General features: G+C 30.6%; 1 protein-coding gene across 3 annotated transcripts in view; it reads left to right on the top strand.

Annotated features, from left to right (window-relative positions):
* The window catches only part of Acsf3 (Acyl-CoA synthetase family member 3), a 57,499-nt gene extending 40,217 nt beyond the window's left edge, over nt 1-17,282 (top strand). For all 3 annotated transcript variants that reach the window (XM_075382426.1, XM_075382427.1, XM_075382428.1), the window contains exons 7-10: nt 7,417-7,562; nt 11,908-12,126; nt 14,669-14,847; nt 16,762-17,282. In XM_075382426.1, the coding sequence (XP_075238541.1) occupies nt 7,417-7,562; nt 11,908-12,126; nt 14,669-14,847; nt 16,762-16,965 (748 nt within the window). In that variant the 3' untranslated portion in view covers nt 16,966-17,282. The remainder of the gene's footprint in view (nt 1-7,416; nt 7,563-11,907; nt 12,127-14,668; nt 14,848-16,761) is intronic.
* Nucleotides 17,283-17,567: the final 285 nt, after the last annotated feature.

The following is a 17,567-nucleotide window of genomic DNA, read 5'->3' as shown; positions in this document are numbered from 1 at the left end:
ACTGAGTGATGTTGATACGGCCGTTTAAGTCGTCCTGACTCACGCCCCTAACAACTACTGAAAGAGCTGCTGCCCTCTTTCAGGAATCATTCCTTAGTCTGGCTCTCAACAGATACCTCTCCGATATGGTTGCACCTTCGGTCCAGCTACTCTGTATCCCTGAGCACTCAAGCCCCCTCACCAACGGCAAGGTCTCATGATTCATAGAGGAGGAAAAAAAATAATAAACTGTTAAATTGTTAATAAAAAAAAAAGAAACTTAAAGGTTTAAACTGTTAGAGAATTTAATTCTGTGAAAATTAGTTGTAATTCTGAGAAAATTAGTTGTAACAGCAATTTAGTTGTACTTTCATGGGAAACAATAATGGAAAAATTATGTTAATATATATTTGACTGCCTGCAGTATTATGAAGTTCTTTTTTAATTATCAGTGCATTAATTCACCCATTGCAGGTGCTGTAATGCTGTGTACGATATTCGTATTCTGTGTTAATTTCCCAGAGACCAAAGTTCTACAAACAAAATTTTTAAACATTGCTATGTTTATGATCCAGATTCTTGCTTCATTGTGCTGTATTTATTATTGAGAAGCTAATTTTCAGTATAAAATTTTATTTAATTTGTAAAGTGTACATTTGTGATTTATATGTATTTAAGTAGTTCATTTGCACTGATTTTAAAAGCTATTAATAATAATTAGTAAGTGATTTGTTCTGCAGTAAAAGAGGAAATGCTGTATAAGTTTATAAATCAGGAATATGCCATCATTAATTTCATGTATGGTTTTGTAATTGCTTTGCTTCATGAGTTGAAGAATATGTTTGAAATTTCCCAATAAGAACATTCCTAACTGGCAAGTATTTACAGATACTCATTGGCACCTTAGAGAAAGGTGTTACATTTAATGTAACATCTGAGTGGGAAACAAATATGAATTAGCAACTCTTGCTCTACTATGATAGAGCAAATAGTAGTCCAAATACTAGTATTGTACATTACCTGCTTGCTTAGGGATTTCGCGCAACAGTATATGGCAGACATTACACAGTGAAGGTCTCTATATCCATATCATTCTCAACTAGTTCAATATCTTGAAGAAGGTGATTATAATCGGCGGCTGAATTATTGTCAATGATTATTACAAAACAACGTCCTTCTGTTGCTGATATTACTTACAAATGAAACAACATTTACGTGAGATGGAATAAACAGTAGATGAAACATTTTTGGAAACACAACAATCCTCATGAAACCATTAAAACCAATTTCCAATACAGTTTTTTTATTAGATGTCTGGTGTGGGATAACAGGTAATGTTCTTATCAGACTTCACATTTTCATTGGTAGATTAACAGGTAATAGTTACCTCAACTTCTTCAAAATGAGCTATCAATACTTTCAAACTATACGCTATAAATAAGGCTCTAAACATCATTAACTCTAAATATAGAAAAATTCTTATTTGCAGTGACTCGTTAGTGCTCTCCAAGCCTTAAAAAACTTTTATTCTATCGTAATTGAAATTTACAACGCAATCGTTGAGTTTAATAATCGCAACACAGAAGTAAGTTTTTGCTGGGTCCCAAGCCACGTAGGGATTTTAGGTAATGAACATGCAGATTCCGCTGCCAAAGAAGCATGTAACCAGCCTCCTTTCACCACCAGAGTTGCTACTTCTGCTTTTATTAATTATGTAAAACAATACTAAGAGCAAAGTGGCAAGGTGACTGGACGGCTACTGTAGATAATAAACTCCAGCAGATTAAAAATTCTGTGTTGCCATGGGACTCCTCATGTAGAAAATCTCGGCGTGAGGAAGTAGTCCTCTGTCGGTTGCGGATAGGACACACCAGGGTTACACATGGGCACCTGATGACAAGAGAAGCACCCCTATGCACACGATGCAACTGCCGCATGACTGTGCACCACATACTCATGGACTGCATATGTTATGTGGCGTTGCGTCGTAAGTTTAAATTACCCAGAAACATCCGTGGTGTCTTGTGCAACGACAATGAAGTTTTAAACCGGATGTTCCTTTTTCTGTGTAGTGTAGGGTTAACCCAAAAAATGTAACATTGTTGGGTATATAACTTATTCTAGAAAAGTTTTTAACAGATTTGATCTTGTTAACCGAGGAGGGAGCCTTTTACACTCCCTATTCGAATCTGTTAAATTTTATTTTTTATATAGTTTTTTTTATTTATTATTTTAGCTTTTATGTTTTAATGACTCAGTCTGTGATATTAGTTTTAAGATTCTAGTGATATTAGTTTTAAGTTTTATTTTTTTATGTTGCTTATTTTTTTAAAACTTTTTTGTATCATTTTTGTGCTCTTGTTATCCGAGAATGGGCCTTTTACACCCATCTCGGACTTTGTTTAATTGTTTTGCTTTTATTTTTTTTTTTTATTTTAAGTTTTAGTTTTATGTACTAGTTTTAATTACTTTTATTTTTTTTTTTTCATAAAAAAAAAATACCCGGGCGATGATAACGTACAGACGTTTTTCGCCCTCCACAAAAAAAAAAAAAAAATACTTTCAAAGGATGTTCCCCTTAATACAAGAACTGATATGTATTTCCAACACTATGGCGCACCAGCCCATTTTTATGGTACTGTTATTCATTATCTGAATGAAACATTTTCCAACCGCTGGATTGGTCGAGGTGGACCTTAACTTTGGTCAGCAAGATCACCTGATATGAATCCCTTGGATATCTTTTTCTTGGGATATATGAATGCGTTAGTATATGCACAAAAATCAGAAAATCTAAATGAGCTTTTACAAAGAATCACATGGGCCATTGAAGAAATAAAAAAAACCCAAAAATGCTATCTTATTTGTAACTCGCCTTGCTGAAATGTATTTCAAGTTGATGGCGAACATTTTGAACAGTTGATGTAATGTAGAATAACTTATACTATTTTATTTGGTTTTAGAAGTTTAGTTTATTTTTATAATTTTTATAATAATAGAAGGCTGTTGGTTTTAATCTAAAATTGTAATTCAGTATTATCTATATTTGTATATATTGTTCTGCACTGAATAATACATTATTTTCTTGCACTTTTATTTATTTTTTATTGGCTTTATTTACATCATTTTTTTTCAGAATTAGTTCTGTTTCAATTTAATCAATGAGTTTTATTTGTTTATAGACAATTTAACAAAACTATTCTAAAACAGAGAAAAGGAAATGGAAACGGAAAAGAATAAGGGGGAAAGGGAAATGGGGAAAGAGGAAGAGGATTAAATAAATTTAATTAAAAATAAAAATATAATAAAATAATAGTAAATTAAATTTTAAATAAATAAATAATTAAATTAAAATGGAATTAAATAATTAGAATGTATAAAGTAAATAATTGAAGATGTCAGATGAAAAAAAAATTGGTTGAGATTAAAAGCGTAGGTAAGGCATGGAAATGAAGTAATTCATTTCCATGAATTACTGAAACTGTTTCCATGAAATTCTCAAATAACTAATATTAATAAATTGTGTGCGCGTGCAGAGTGACAGAATGAGGTGTGAGTGCTATAGAAGAATGCCTTTAAATTTTACAGCTGTATTTCTCTGTTTAAAATAATGAAAAATTCATAAACATGTGTCTGGAAAACGCTTTGTTTTTAAATTAGGAATAATAACAAAGAATTTTACCGTGATTCCTGCTTAGCAGCAAAATGAACATATACCAAAATTCATCGAAAAATGGAGAAAGGAAAAAGGGAAGAAGGAGAAAAATGAAAAAAGAAAAATGGGGAAAACTGGGAAAAGGAAATTGAAAGGGAAAAGAGAAAGAAAATAGGAAGGGGGAAATGTAATTGGGGGATGATGAAGGGGAAAAGGAAGTAAGGAAAAGAGAAACGGGAGAAAACAGGAAGGGAGAGCGAAGCGAGCCATGATCCTCTGATTGTGATGGGAACCACAAGTAACTATAAAGCACGGGCGAAGCCGCGATGGGGATGCTAGATCTGGGATTGTAATAAATTTTTTGTTTATCTTTATTGAACTTTTATATTGAACTATTTCAATTCATTCATAAAATGGATTGGTCTAACAAATATTGTTCAGTTTTCTTATCTTTTTTTTTTTGTTTCCTTTATTTAAGTTTTGGGCAACAATTCATTGTTTATCATATATTCCTTCAGTATTTTTATAAAAATTTGTATTTAATGTTTTTATCAGGATTTAATGAAAATCGAAATATTGTTGATTAAATATTTTTTATTTATAAAAAAATAAGTTTGCTATTAAAAAAGCATTGCAAGTGAAGCTACATCTATATTGTGGGCAAAGTCGTGACAGGGTATGCTAGTATATATATAAAGGATAGTGAAACTCTGATTTACATGGACAACTCTCCTTACATGAACAGTTTTTATGGAACCAAGGAATTTTGTTTACATTTTATCTCCTATTTCTTTCCTCTGATGTTCAAACATTCTCTTACATACACACAGGCAGGAAATAAAAATTTACTAACTTTCCCAACTATAAAATTCTAAATCAATGAATTTGCTGATAGAGTTTAAATAAGTTAAAGATATTTAATCTTTAAAAATACATTTAAAAATATTTATAGTATAACATTGCATCTCTGTGGTAATAATAATTAGGCAATTCATATTTATTCTTTTGAATTAGATTTGATTAGGGTTTAAACTATAAATACAGATGTACTTTTTGTGGTAGAAATTCATACATCTAATTATCCAGTACAGTGAAAGTGTGTTTAGTGTCGTTTACAATGGATTAAAATTATCAAATTATATTTTTTGTAAATGGCTTCTAGAAAATTTTTAAAACTGAAAGACTAGAAATAGAGTTTGCTTTGAGAGAGTAGTGTAGTGCTTGGAAAGTAGTGAAACGTTTTCAGATTAATAAAACATGTAAATTTCACTTTCATTTTAAATAATTTTATTGAAAAAATTTATTTTTTCGTTATTTCACTTAGTAAAGTTGCAAAATAATTGGGCTTATCTTTCTTTCTCATAAAAAAGGATGGTGCATGGGTTTTTTTGTCCTTGTGCCCACATTTTTATTTTAGCTGCTATGGCGCAGAGGCACCAATGGGTGGTGCATCGGGTAGCTGCGTTTGGCAACTCTCTCCCGCTAGAAGCAGACTGTTGTCAATTAATTTAGATTATTTAATTTAATATCTAAGCATAACTACTTTTATTTATTTATTACTTAATTTTATTAATAAAAGAAAAGGATTATTAGTTAATATTAAGCTGTAAAAAAAGGATTCTTTTTATTTAGCGGGAGAGAATCATTGGCATCATGTGATCTGCTCTGTACAAATAGCAGCAGCTGGACTGGCAACTAACACAACCTCACATGAACACACTAAATGAAGAAGACTGTGTACCCAACCCAATTCCCTGTTATCAATATACCTAGTGTTAAACATTATATTTCTATTAAAAACTATTAAATTCTATATCTATTTATTTCGTAAGTTTATTTTAAATAGAAAAAAATATGTTCAGAAAAATATTCTGTACACACTAATATTGCTTTTCTTAAAATATTTCTGTAAAATACTTAATATTCTCACAAACATGAACATTCAAATACATCAAGGGTCCAGCGGGCAGAGCCCTTATCAACTAGTGCTAAAAAAAGCGCTTTCAAAAAACTTATTTTGGAATTAGTGACCAAAGCTTCTAAACAGCTGTTTACAAAAATGTCAGAATTTTACTGCTTTTAACAATTTTGGAAGAAATACGTGCATTAGACTAAATTGTTGTAGGGAATGGATTAATCACTGGGTAAAATTGTTGATGGCCTGCTCACCTGAAAATGTTTATGAAAAAGGTCTTTATATAAGAAAAAATATATATTTAGAAAACATCTAAAAATTTTTGTGTACCAGCATCCGGGAGAAAAACAGATACCTTTACTAATCTTTTAAGCAGCTAAACCACCACCTTGTTTTGAAGGATTGGATATTAGTAGAACTTCTAGGTGAATGGGCTAGCAGTAACAAATCATGTATGATAAGGAAATAATGCTTATGGGGTTGTAAAAGTTTACCAGTATTTTTTCCCCACCAAATATCACTGCTACAACCCAACTGCTTGACCAGGGCATCATAAAAAAAACACCATAAGTTGATAAATTTACTTAATATCCAATATAAGTGAAACTACAGCGCAGCAAGATTTGATGAATAAATTAGTTGGTTCTTTACGTAACTGCATGGATTGGCAAAATATTACAAGCCTTCGCAGAAAGTACCATCATTACATACTTCAGAAAAGTGTAATCTTCTGCAAGCAGCTGATGTGTGAATAAATAGAAGTAGTACAGTTACACAATGACTTCATAATTTGAAAGTCAAATCTTAATTTCCTACAAGATTATCCTAATATCAATTCTAACTTAGTTGCTGAAGATGCAAGCACTCTGGTAAGCTTAGCTTAATCTGTTCATTAAAAATTGAAAATGAAAAATTCTATAATCTTATAACTTATACAGTTTTTATTAGAATGTAAAAAATTTATTTTTAAAAAGGTTCTATAAATTTTTTGAGTTAATACATTTAATATTCAACAGTAAATTTCTTTTAGATATTTTATTTGTAGTAATTATATATAATAATCGTGTAGCTTTAGACTTTCATCATGATTAATTCTGTAACAGAATTTGCTGTTGACAATACTAAACAAGAAGATAATCCCACTTTTGCCAATAACCAAAATTTGGTGCAAGCGTTAGCAAGAATTAAAAGATTTATAGATTTAAAAATTTTATAGCTTAAACATAAGTTGAATTAATAATGCATATTGAGGAGCACAAATAATAATATAATAATTTATAATTAAAATTCTTAAGCAAACTTATTTGGCACTTTTTAAACAGTATTTATATAAAATAGGTCATAAACTTTAAATTATTGTATAATATTTTATGTTAAATTTTTCATTTTTTTATAAATGCTTGTATTAAAAGATGTTTTTGCTTTTTTTTATTTAAGTTGCATTTGATTCCAGTTAAAGGGTGTTTATTTCTTTAAATGGGAACTATATTCAGATACTTTCCTTGTGTAGATGTTATTACTTCATGGGCCTCCCTTATCCCAGATAAGGGGGGAGGCTTTTCTGTATAGGAAGTACTTCAAATAATTTTTCTTACCTAAATTAAAATGTGATCCTACCGTCTCAGCCATTGTAATGGGTTTGAATGATTGTGTAATTTTTGTGCCTGGGAGAGAATTTTTAAATGCTATACTTAGAAAAAATGTCTTTCTTCTAATTCCAAAGGTATTTGTTTTGTTTTTAGTAATTTATATTATTTCTTATGTTATATGTTTATTTTAGGACTATCTAGCTGATTAGTTAAAAAAAATCTCTTGTTATGTAGCACTAATTTATCCTTAAATATAATCTTCTCTTTCTAATTTTCAGACTTTTTGTCTCCGGTTCAGCTCCATTACCGACGCAGGTGTTTGACAAATGGGAGTACATAACCGGTCATAAGATACTTGAACGGTATGGCATGACAGAAACAGGAATGATTTTAACGAACTCTCTCACTGCTGATAGAAAACCAGGTATGTTTTTTTAATTCCATTCTTATCTTCTTAGAACTTTTTTTTTGTCTTCAGTCATTTGACTGGTTTGATGCAGCTCTCCAAGATTCCCTATCTAGTGCTAGTCGTTTGATTTCAGTATACCCCCTACATCCTACATCCCTTCTTCTTAGAACAGGTAAATAATTTTATATTATATTCAGTAATTAGAAACAAATGAAAGTAATGCTACTTTTCAACATAATCCCCAGCTACATTTAAGTACTTGTCCCATCTGTTTTTCTTTTTCTAATAGTAAAGATTGTTCACCTTGTGTCTACTCATTATCAAACTAGATTATCCAAAAAAAAATCAAATCATGCAAGATGAGGGTTGTAAATGGATATGACAATGCCTCCTGACCCAACTTTTCAATTGTTCCATGTATTTTGAGTGGAATGAAGGTGGGTATTATCATGCAGAAGAATTATACTTCGGTACTTTCTCGGAATCGGACAGCTACTTTTTTTTTAGTTTTTCTTCCAAACCGGTTGGTATTTGCAGAGAAATTATAAATATAATCTAACCAAACATAACCTACACTCGCTAGTCAAGGTTAGCAAGTCTAGGTTAAGTTTGGTTATTTATAAAATAAGTAATAATGCTTATTTTATATGAACCTCTCTCAGGTACATGTGGAAGATCAATATTTGAATAAAATTGACGAGAAAAAAAAATAGGTTAGAGAGTGTAGGTTATATTATATTTTAACTAGCTCCCCATCGCAGCTTTGCCTGTGCTATATGGTTGCTTGTGTTTCCTGTAGTGGTCAATTCTTTCATTTTATGTTCTTTAGTCAAGTAACTGGTTATAAGTGCAGCCAGTCACACAGTCATCCTCAATCACCAACCAGACCAACAAAGATCAAGCCACAGCCATTCAGACCCAAACTGATGGCCACAGTCTTTTGGGATTGGTTTGGCATACTCCTGATTGATTTCACGCCACGTGGAATGACTATAAATGCAAAATTGGCAATGTGGGCAGCCGACCGACTGTGTTGTCCTGCTGCACGATAATGTACATCCGCATGTTGAGGGTCTGACATTTGATTGGGAAATTTACAATCGTCCAACATATAGTCTAGAGTTAGCTCCTTCTGATTACAATTTTTTAGTGGTAAGCAATTCGTGGGCGACGATAAACTTAAAAATGCTGTTAATCACTGGCTAAATGGACTGGCGGAAGAAGATTATGACAAGGGTATATTGAAGCTGGTATATCACTACAATAAATGTCTTAATTCATGTGGCGATTATATAGAGATGTAGTATAAGGTATATAATTATAAACATAAAAAATATTTATAAAGTTTTCAGATTAAATTCTTTTACAATGAAACAGTTTTTACATTAGAGATAACCTCTCCTAATTTCTGGATAAATTTTGGAAATGAGTTCATCTATTGTAAGCACAACAGTACTAACGTTTTCATTAACAGAAATGTAACCATCATTGTGAGGAAGAGTCCCATTTCCTATATTTAGTAGTTGTAAGGAAAAGTTAGCATCGCCACCCCCAAGATGAACTCTCATATTAGTTCTTAAGTTAATAGTGAGGATGAATTTCCATAAGGGTGATTATTTAAGGCCCTCTGAACAACATGAGCCCTAGCAATGTTTCCCAAAAGTCTCCACCAAACACGAAAGTTATACCATCCATTAATTTGCTGCATGATATCTCATATCTCGAAGATTCAATCAATGGCTTCAATATAAGCTGGATGACTCCTTGTGCATCATCCCAGACTACAAGTTTAGCATCTTGCACAATTTGTCCAAGTGGGCCATTTTTACAAATAGAACAAACAAAGTTTTGTCCAAGAGCAACAGTTAATGGTAACTTAAAAGTGGAATGTGCAATTCTCCCACCATTTATAAGTGTAGTGGCTATTATTGATGATGTTTTGTTGATCAAACTTGAGCAAGAAGCAGATTAAGAAAATTTTTCCAGTACCTCCAGGAACATCTAGAAAAAGTCTTTGGGTAGTTGCTAGCAACATTATCATTTGTATCATAAAATGCCTGATGTTTATGTGATACTAATTTAGGAAAATTAATGCTTACAAATTCTTTCTGTTCATTGATGTTGAATGGAAGTATACAATCAACATTTGTATCGTAAATTGTATCATAAGCATTAATTGCTTCTTGATTATCACTTGGGTTGGTGAACCGAAATCGCATAAGTGTTTCACTTAATGCAACAATGATATCTTCAATCTCAATGAGACCTCTATTCAATATTTCATCTGAAGTTATAATCTCAGCGTTATTGGTTTGACGTGAGATTTAATATAAAATATCTTTACAAAATTTTTTTGGAACATTTCCCACAATATGTTCGGTTGGACAGGGATGACAAAAAACTAATGTAATGGAATTGAAAATAATTCTACCAATCTAGGTAAAGACTGACAGATAGAAGCATCAGCAAACATGTCTTTCCTGTGATGTCATTTTCCAATAAGCCAAGTGCACCACAAGCAGCTTTACATGTTTGGTGTAGCACACCATCAACAGTTTTCATGTAATCAAAAGATGTAGGTCCTTTATGCAATAACATATGCAGATGAAAGCATTAGTATATACTATGTTCAGAACAAATCCTTTGATGTCAGTTCCATGCTTTCTTCTGCTAAAGTTGTTATTATTATAGTAACTGGGAACTTCAGGATATAACAGTGTCTTAGCTAAGTCATTGGACTGAAATAAAAATCGCCAATCAGCCTTAGATGTACATATATCTACCATTAATGAACTGACCAATTCATCTCTTATTGTTTCCAACCAAAAAAGTTAATTGATCTGAACCTTTGGTAATATATTAACAGATTGATTGAATTGCTTGCACAAAGTTGCAAAATTCAACATTTATTTGAACATTAAAGCAGCGTGACAGTAGTGGACAATGTGGGATGATCCATTTATTATCAATATCAGTTATGTTACCTTGCATAAAGTTGTTGCATAACCTCTGTCCCCTGGACTTCTGCAATAAGTTGGTCAACCATTATCTACAGTTTGTGTTGCAAATTTATGTTTTTGAACATTTTCAGTTTATCATGCATGGTGATGACATATTTTTATAGACAGCATCATATAATAATGGGTTAACATTTTTATCAGGGAGTTTAGCACATGTGATAAGATCAGTTTTCTCAGGTCATATTTTAGTTACTGACCACAGAGACAACATAGTCTCTGTGGTCATAGGTAGAGAGTCAACATACTATGTATGGAGGCCGTGAAGCATTATCTTTTTAATGTTTTTTTAATTGTTTTTAATGTTTATTCAAGATGAAATATATATTGTATTCTTAGTTATGCCAAGAAACATGGGTAAAAGTTTGGTTGCAATCGATTGGGTAGTTTTTTTTGTTTATCCTGAATAAAAAAAACCGCTTCCTCTTTATATAATAGTCTAGATTTCTCTGCAATACCTCCAAATACACACAAATTTAGAAGAAAAAATTGAAAAAAGTGGCTATTGGATTCTGAAAAAGAAAACATAAAAACTAACCAGTTTTTATATGTAATGTGTAATAATGGTAATTCATTACTTGATTTAGTAGTACTTTAAAGACTGCTGATAAATCTGGAAAGCTTTTTATAAAAATTGTTATATTAATCTCACTGTTTTGGGGTGTTTACAGGTGATTTTTATTAGTAATATATATATATATATATATATATATATATATATTTTTATGAAGTACATTGTGATTTTTCCAGTTTTTTTATGTGAATTTATATGTATTAAATACTACTGATTTTCTGTGTTTATTAATTATATTTAGGAAATGAATGAATTCTTTTGTTAATATATTACTTTAATACTATTAATAGGTTAATAAAATATGCTCTACCCAGTATACGCTAAGTGAATTAAAAGTCAATTAACTTATTAAATTGTTTTGTTTGATTAAACTTCTGCCACGTAGAAGGTACTGGATCGATCGTAGTAAGGAATACTAAAATGATTCTGAAACATTCACTGTGTGATCATGTAACTGTCATCATTTTTGTAATTCACTTTACAGAAAAAGCACGGTGAACACTGCTCCATAACTCTATTGTGACTGAGTGGTAAATAAGAGTTCCAAGAGTGGGAATACTTTCATTCCCCACTCATTAACAGCAGATACGATCGTATCTGCTGTTGCCAAATCACTCAATTCACTGCTGCACCTGTTAGTATGTCTAAATACCTCAGTGGAAATACATAAATATCATCTTTCTCATTTTAAATTTTGTTTTATCCTGTTGAAAGATTAAGATGATGTGACAGTTTGTTGAAGTTTTAAATGTATGTGCTATATTTCTAGGCTCAGTCGGAATTCCTTTCACTGGAGTACAAGTCAAGATTGTTGACAATAATGGGAGAACCCTTGCAGAAGGTTCATCTCAAGGTACAACTATTGTTTCCAAACAAGCACAAAATGTGACTGGTGAGCTGCTGGTAAAAGGTAGCAGTGTTTTCAAAGAGTATTACCGAAAACCTGATAAGACTGAAGAAGCATTCACTGAAGGATGGTTTAAAACTGGTAAATATCTTGTTACATAATAGTTCAGTAAACTAACAAATAACTTTGACAAAAAATTTCATTTTTAAAAAAATATATTTAATGAAATAAATATGTATATTTTGTCTTAAGTTACCCTAAATAAATTAAATTGTACATGTTAATATGTGTACATTGTACTTTGTCCATTATCCTCAGTTAAATATAATATAAATATAATATAATTTGAGCTTTAAAAATATTAAATTGTTTTATATAAAACACCACCATTATATCCATTAGAAAATCAGCCAGTTTTAAAACTTATTTTGAACACAGTTTCTGACATTCATTTGCAATTAGTTCTCAGCTCACATAAATATTGTGCAAATATTACCAAATAATTATATTTATCATGTATGATCCTTTAGAATGTGTGCTGCAGTTTCAAATGCATGTGTTTAGTTGCTTGTTTTGGTAATCGACTAAAGTTTATACATTTTTTGAAAAGTTAAGCTTTTATAAAGTCCTTTGCTTTAAAAGGTTTAACCCCGACTGACATACAAAAAGATTCCATTGTAAAGTATAGCATGATGAATTTATACAAGGTCGTATATTCAATGAAAATGAATGTTAGGGTTGCCCAAAAACTACTGATGAATTTATACAAGGTCGTATATTCAATGAAAATGAATGTTAGGGTTGCCCAAAAACTACTACTACCCAGCAAATTGTCACAAAAATCCACAGTGCCGTATTAAATAACAATGCCAACTGAACATACATGAGGTTGCTCGCATTGCAAAAATTTTGACAGACTGCGACTACTATATTTTTATTCAATTTTTATGGTACGAAAAAGCTTTCTGCTCGATTGATGAATTTGTTAACAGTTGACTGAAATTGCATTCAACCGAAGAACTTCTCAATGTTTACTTATTTAAATGTGATTGCCTTGAGTTTCGCCAATGTTTTATAACGGTAGATGAAACATGGATACCATTACATGCCAGAGACAAAGCAGCAAGTGAAAGTGCATCAAAGAGAACGAAAATGGCTTTATCCTCAGGAAAGTCATTGCTGTGGTTTTTTTGCGGTTTCTCATGGTACGATGCTCCTAGACTGTGGAAAAAGGCAGGACCATCGCTGGGGAATATTATTCTTCATTACTGGACAAATTGAAGAGTGCTATTCATGCTCAATGTCAACATCTTGCCAAAAGGAAAGTGCTCTTTACTGCAATATGTCTGCATACATGTTTTGATTGTTGCTGCAAAACTAAATCTGTGGTTCCAACTGTTTTTACGTGGTCTGTTTTTGCTGGATTTGGCTACCAGCAATTACTTTCTCTTCCCAAACCTGAAGAATCTGTTTGCTGGATGAAGCTTTATTTAAAATGATGAGTTAAAAGTTGAGATAAGTGCTTATTTTGCCCAATTTGACAAATTGGATTATAATGAAGGTATTAAAAAGTTGGAAAGTTCATTGGTCTTGTAATGTATCAAATTACAAGGGAATTACAATGAAAAATAAAAATTATCCTGAAAAATAGCCCTGTCTTATGTATAATATTTTTCATACTAAATCAGAATATTCTAAAATATTCTTTAACACATTAAATTTTCAAGTTATCGCCTGAAATTATGTTATAGTAATAATTTTTGTTTTATGAAACATAAAACTTTGTATGTTCAAGTAAACATGTTTACTCATGTCTGAGAGTTCCTCCTAAATGATTACTGTTAATCATGAAGATTGTGTTTAAGGTTTTCTGAAACAAAAGTGCTGAAAATGATGATCTTTTAATGAATCAAAAAAATTTAGGTTGCAGAAAGTCATTGCAAAATTCATTTTTTACATTCTCACCTTGATTTCTCCCTCCAAGTTTGGACATTATGAATGACGATCAAGTAAAGAATCCATCAAGATATAATAATAATAATAATAATAGAACACCATTTTAAAAGATAGGTAAGATAGAAATGTATAATGTCTCAGTTTAGTAGACAACTTCTGTAAAATATGGGTATAAATTTACATTTATTTTTGGAGTCCTTTGAAACGATTCATATAAGATGAAATCATAAAGGTTAAAAATTTCCTATTATTTTTTAAGGGTATAGAAATAGAGAAAAATAATTTTATTATTTTGTTAGTACGCAAGAATATAGACAATAAAGTTATTGTAATAGAATGCATTTATTAATTGCAACCGTTGATATGATCTATTGCATAAACCACTATTATTATTTTTCTGGTTTTTAAGTAGCACAGTATTGGAATTTGAGTAATTTAATTTTTTTTTGTAATATCAATTTGTATAACAAATTTAAAGAGAACATATTTTAATAGGTGTATCTTCCATATTATTTGCAATGATAAACTAGTTTGAATGACTAGAAGAGATTATATAGAGAATTATTATTAATGAGAAGAATTATCCAAACTTAGGTGATGATATATCAAAACATCAAGAAAATGGCTCGAAGTAGGAATCTTTATAATTCAGTAAAATTAAGTGATATTTTTAAAACTTTATATCTTTTCTGAAATAAAACTAAAAAATTTTTTTCATTGTTATCAGGTGACCATGTACAGTATGATAAAGATGCATATAAAATATTGGGAAGACAATCTGTTGATATCATTAAGACTGGTGGTTACAAGGTGAGTGCTGTACATGTTGAAACGACACTAAGAGATTATCCTGATATTATTGATGTGGCAGTTGTTGGGATCAATGATATGACGTGGGGTCAAAAGGTAAGTTTTAATGGTTTTTTATTTATTTATAGAATTTTTAAATATTTCATGTTTGAATTATGTAGTTTATAAAAAGATTACAACCGGAAAAACTTTACATCCCATCTGGCATAAAGTTTGTTGCGACTTTTTTTAAAAAAACACCTGCTAATTTTCAAATAACACAACTACACATTTTTATCACTTTAATCTGCAGTGTGCTTCTTTTTTCTTCAGAGTTTAATGTGGATATACAGTCTTATTTTATTTCCTTAAGCGATTTGGGATTTTTGCACTTAGATTCTAATTCTGTCCACAGGACAAGATTGGAGCTTTGACTAGTCAACCGGTGAACGTACTTGATTCAAATTAGATTTGACCCTCTTAGAGGAGGTCTTATTCTATGCTGTACAGGTTTTAATTCCTAGTCAAATATTCTTGGTTGTAAGCAATAGAGGGGGTCCTTAATTTAGGTATAGTATGGAAATTTATAATTTTTACAAGGACAGGCAGTCAATCAACTTGCAACATAGTTTATCGATACAGTTTTGCAGGCTGGTATGACAGGTTCTGACTTTAATCCGAAATAGTAGCTTCCAACTTTGCACAAATTAGTAACAAGTCCCATTTAATGATTGTCAGTGGTTCAAGTGGCTTATTTGTATATCCAGTATCAAAAGCAGCAGTCAATCCTGTTTCATAATTGAGATATCTTGGATTCAAATTTCAATTTTATTTTTTTTTCACTTTTTATTATATAATATTTATAATAACAATAATTTACCAAGTAATTCATAAGATTCTTTATCAAACCAGAGGAAATAAAGGAGTTATTTCATCATTCCACCAACTGCTCACATGGTCCATTTACATTTCTTGTTTTTTCTAAGAATGGTTTTGTTTGCCACATTATTATTATTTTCTCTATAGTATTATCAGTGATAATACCATAGAGAATATATAATAATAGTATAGTTAGCAGCACCTACATTGGTTATATTATAAAATCCTGCCCAATCAGCCATTTTTTCATTTTGATGTATTTGGGTGCAATATGTTTGGGTTTTGTATCTGGGTTTTAAACTACTGTATACGGGGAAGTAATCACTTCAAAGATTTTGGTCATGGACAATCCTCAATTTTTGGTGATGCGAAGTAAGGTCCAAGGTGCTCAATGCTTAGTTTTATGAAAAAGTCTATTTGTTAAAACTTCATTCCCCATGTGACTCCCTTCATTTTCCACATAATTATTATTTGAATATAACAGTCAGCATACATGAAGTTTATAGTTTTTTCAAAAATTTTTATAAATGCTGTATAATAAAAAAAATTAAGCACAAGAAGTCATGAAGACTACTTGGCTGCTGTAACTGTGGATATTCAAGTAAATACTTAAATCAATTGAAAATCTTTAAGTGGAGTTATTCCAAAATAGAGCCAAGTTGGAAGCAATCATTTTGGATTTAAAGTAGTGACCCCCCTGTCGTACCACCCTGCAAAAGGATATCGGTAAACTCTGTTGTAAGCTGATCATACACCCTTGTTTGTGATTAATTATCAATAGATGTAAACTTAGTTACAAAGATTACACTTCATATATTTTACTTTTTAATTTCATACATATTATTAGTGAAAGGATAAAATAATTTTATATTTAAATATTTTTTTTTTTTTTTTAAACACGTGTTTAATGTATTTTAGAACAAAGCAACTCTGTATGCGAGTAGTTTTCTTTTAATTAACTTTAAGAAGTAACTTTAGTTACTTCTTAAATTTTATTTGAATCTTCAAGTTTTAATCTTGTATTTAATTTATGAAAAAAACTTAACTGTTGTGCAGCAAATCATAAAAAAAAATATTGAAATATAAAATTATTTTATCCTTAAATTTCTCTTTTATGATTTAAGTATTTCTAAAATTTAGTGATGATTTTAGGTGGCAGCTGTTATAGAAACAGCAAAAGGAGATGATTTGGATATAAACAAACTAAAAGAGTGGGCCAAATCAAAGTTACCTGCTTATGAAGTGCCTACTCAGTTCTGTGTCGTCAAGACAATACCGCGTAATCCGCTCGGCAAAGTCAATAAAAAAGATCTAATCAATGTCGTCTTTCCAGAACATAATAATAAGACTGCTTAATTAATTTAAATTGATTGTTATCTTAATGCTGCTGATCAATTGAAGTGCAAACTCTATAATAAAACTGTTTATTGACTGGTCTCAGTTGTTGCAACTTCAACAAGCAAAATTACTTAGGTATTATTTATAATAATTTAAAATATAGTTGCCATCAGTCTAATTTCTCTTGATCAGATAATATACTAATCTACTATAATTATGATTTATTACTATTAATAATCATAAAATAAATAATTATTCTGTAATATTTTATTAATTTTATGTTTTTAAATAAGGTATAAAAAAGGAATAAAAAGATAAAATTATTTTATATTAAATACGACTTTTTTTTAATTTTTATTAACATTAATCACTGTGGAATAAGGTGAGCTTCTTTATCTGTGCTACGTGCTGTGCGTTTTGTGAATGGCAAAACAATACTAGTACACTTATTGACAAGTTACTTTTTCTTTTTTTTTACAACAATCAGGAAGATATAGTTCATTGCATGCAGAAGAAATGTGAACTAAAATAGATGCAAGTTCACAATATGAGAAAACAATAAATTCATAGAGATTGTAAAAATATTATTGAATACTCTGAAGAAGTGAAACTAGATTAAT

This window comes from Lycorma delicatula, chromosome 1, assembly GCF_047948215.1.
Source record: "Lycorma delicatula isolate Av1 chromosome 1, ASM4794821v1, whole genome shotgun sequence".
NCBI classification, from domain to species: domain Eukaryota; kingdom Metazoa; phylum Arthropoda; class Insecta; order Hemiptera; family Fulgoridae; genus Lycorma; species Lycorma delicatula.
Note: the sequence above shows the minus strand (reverse complement) of the source record. Positions and strands in the feature narration are given on the sequence as shown.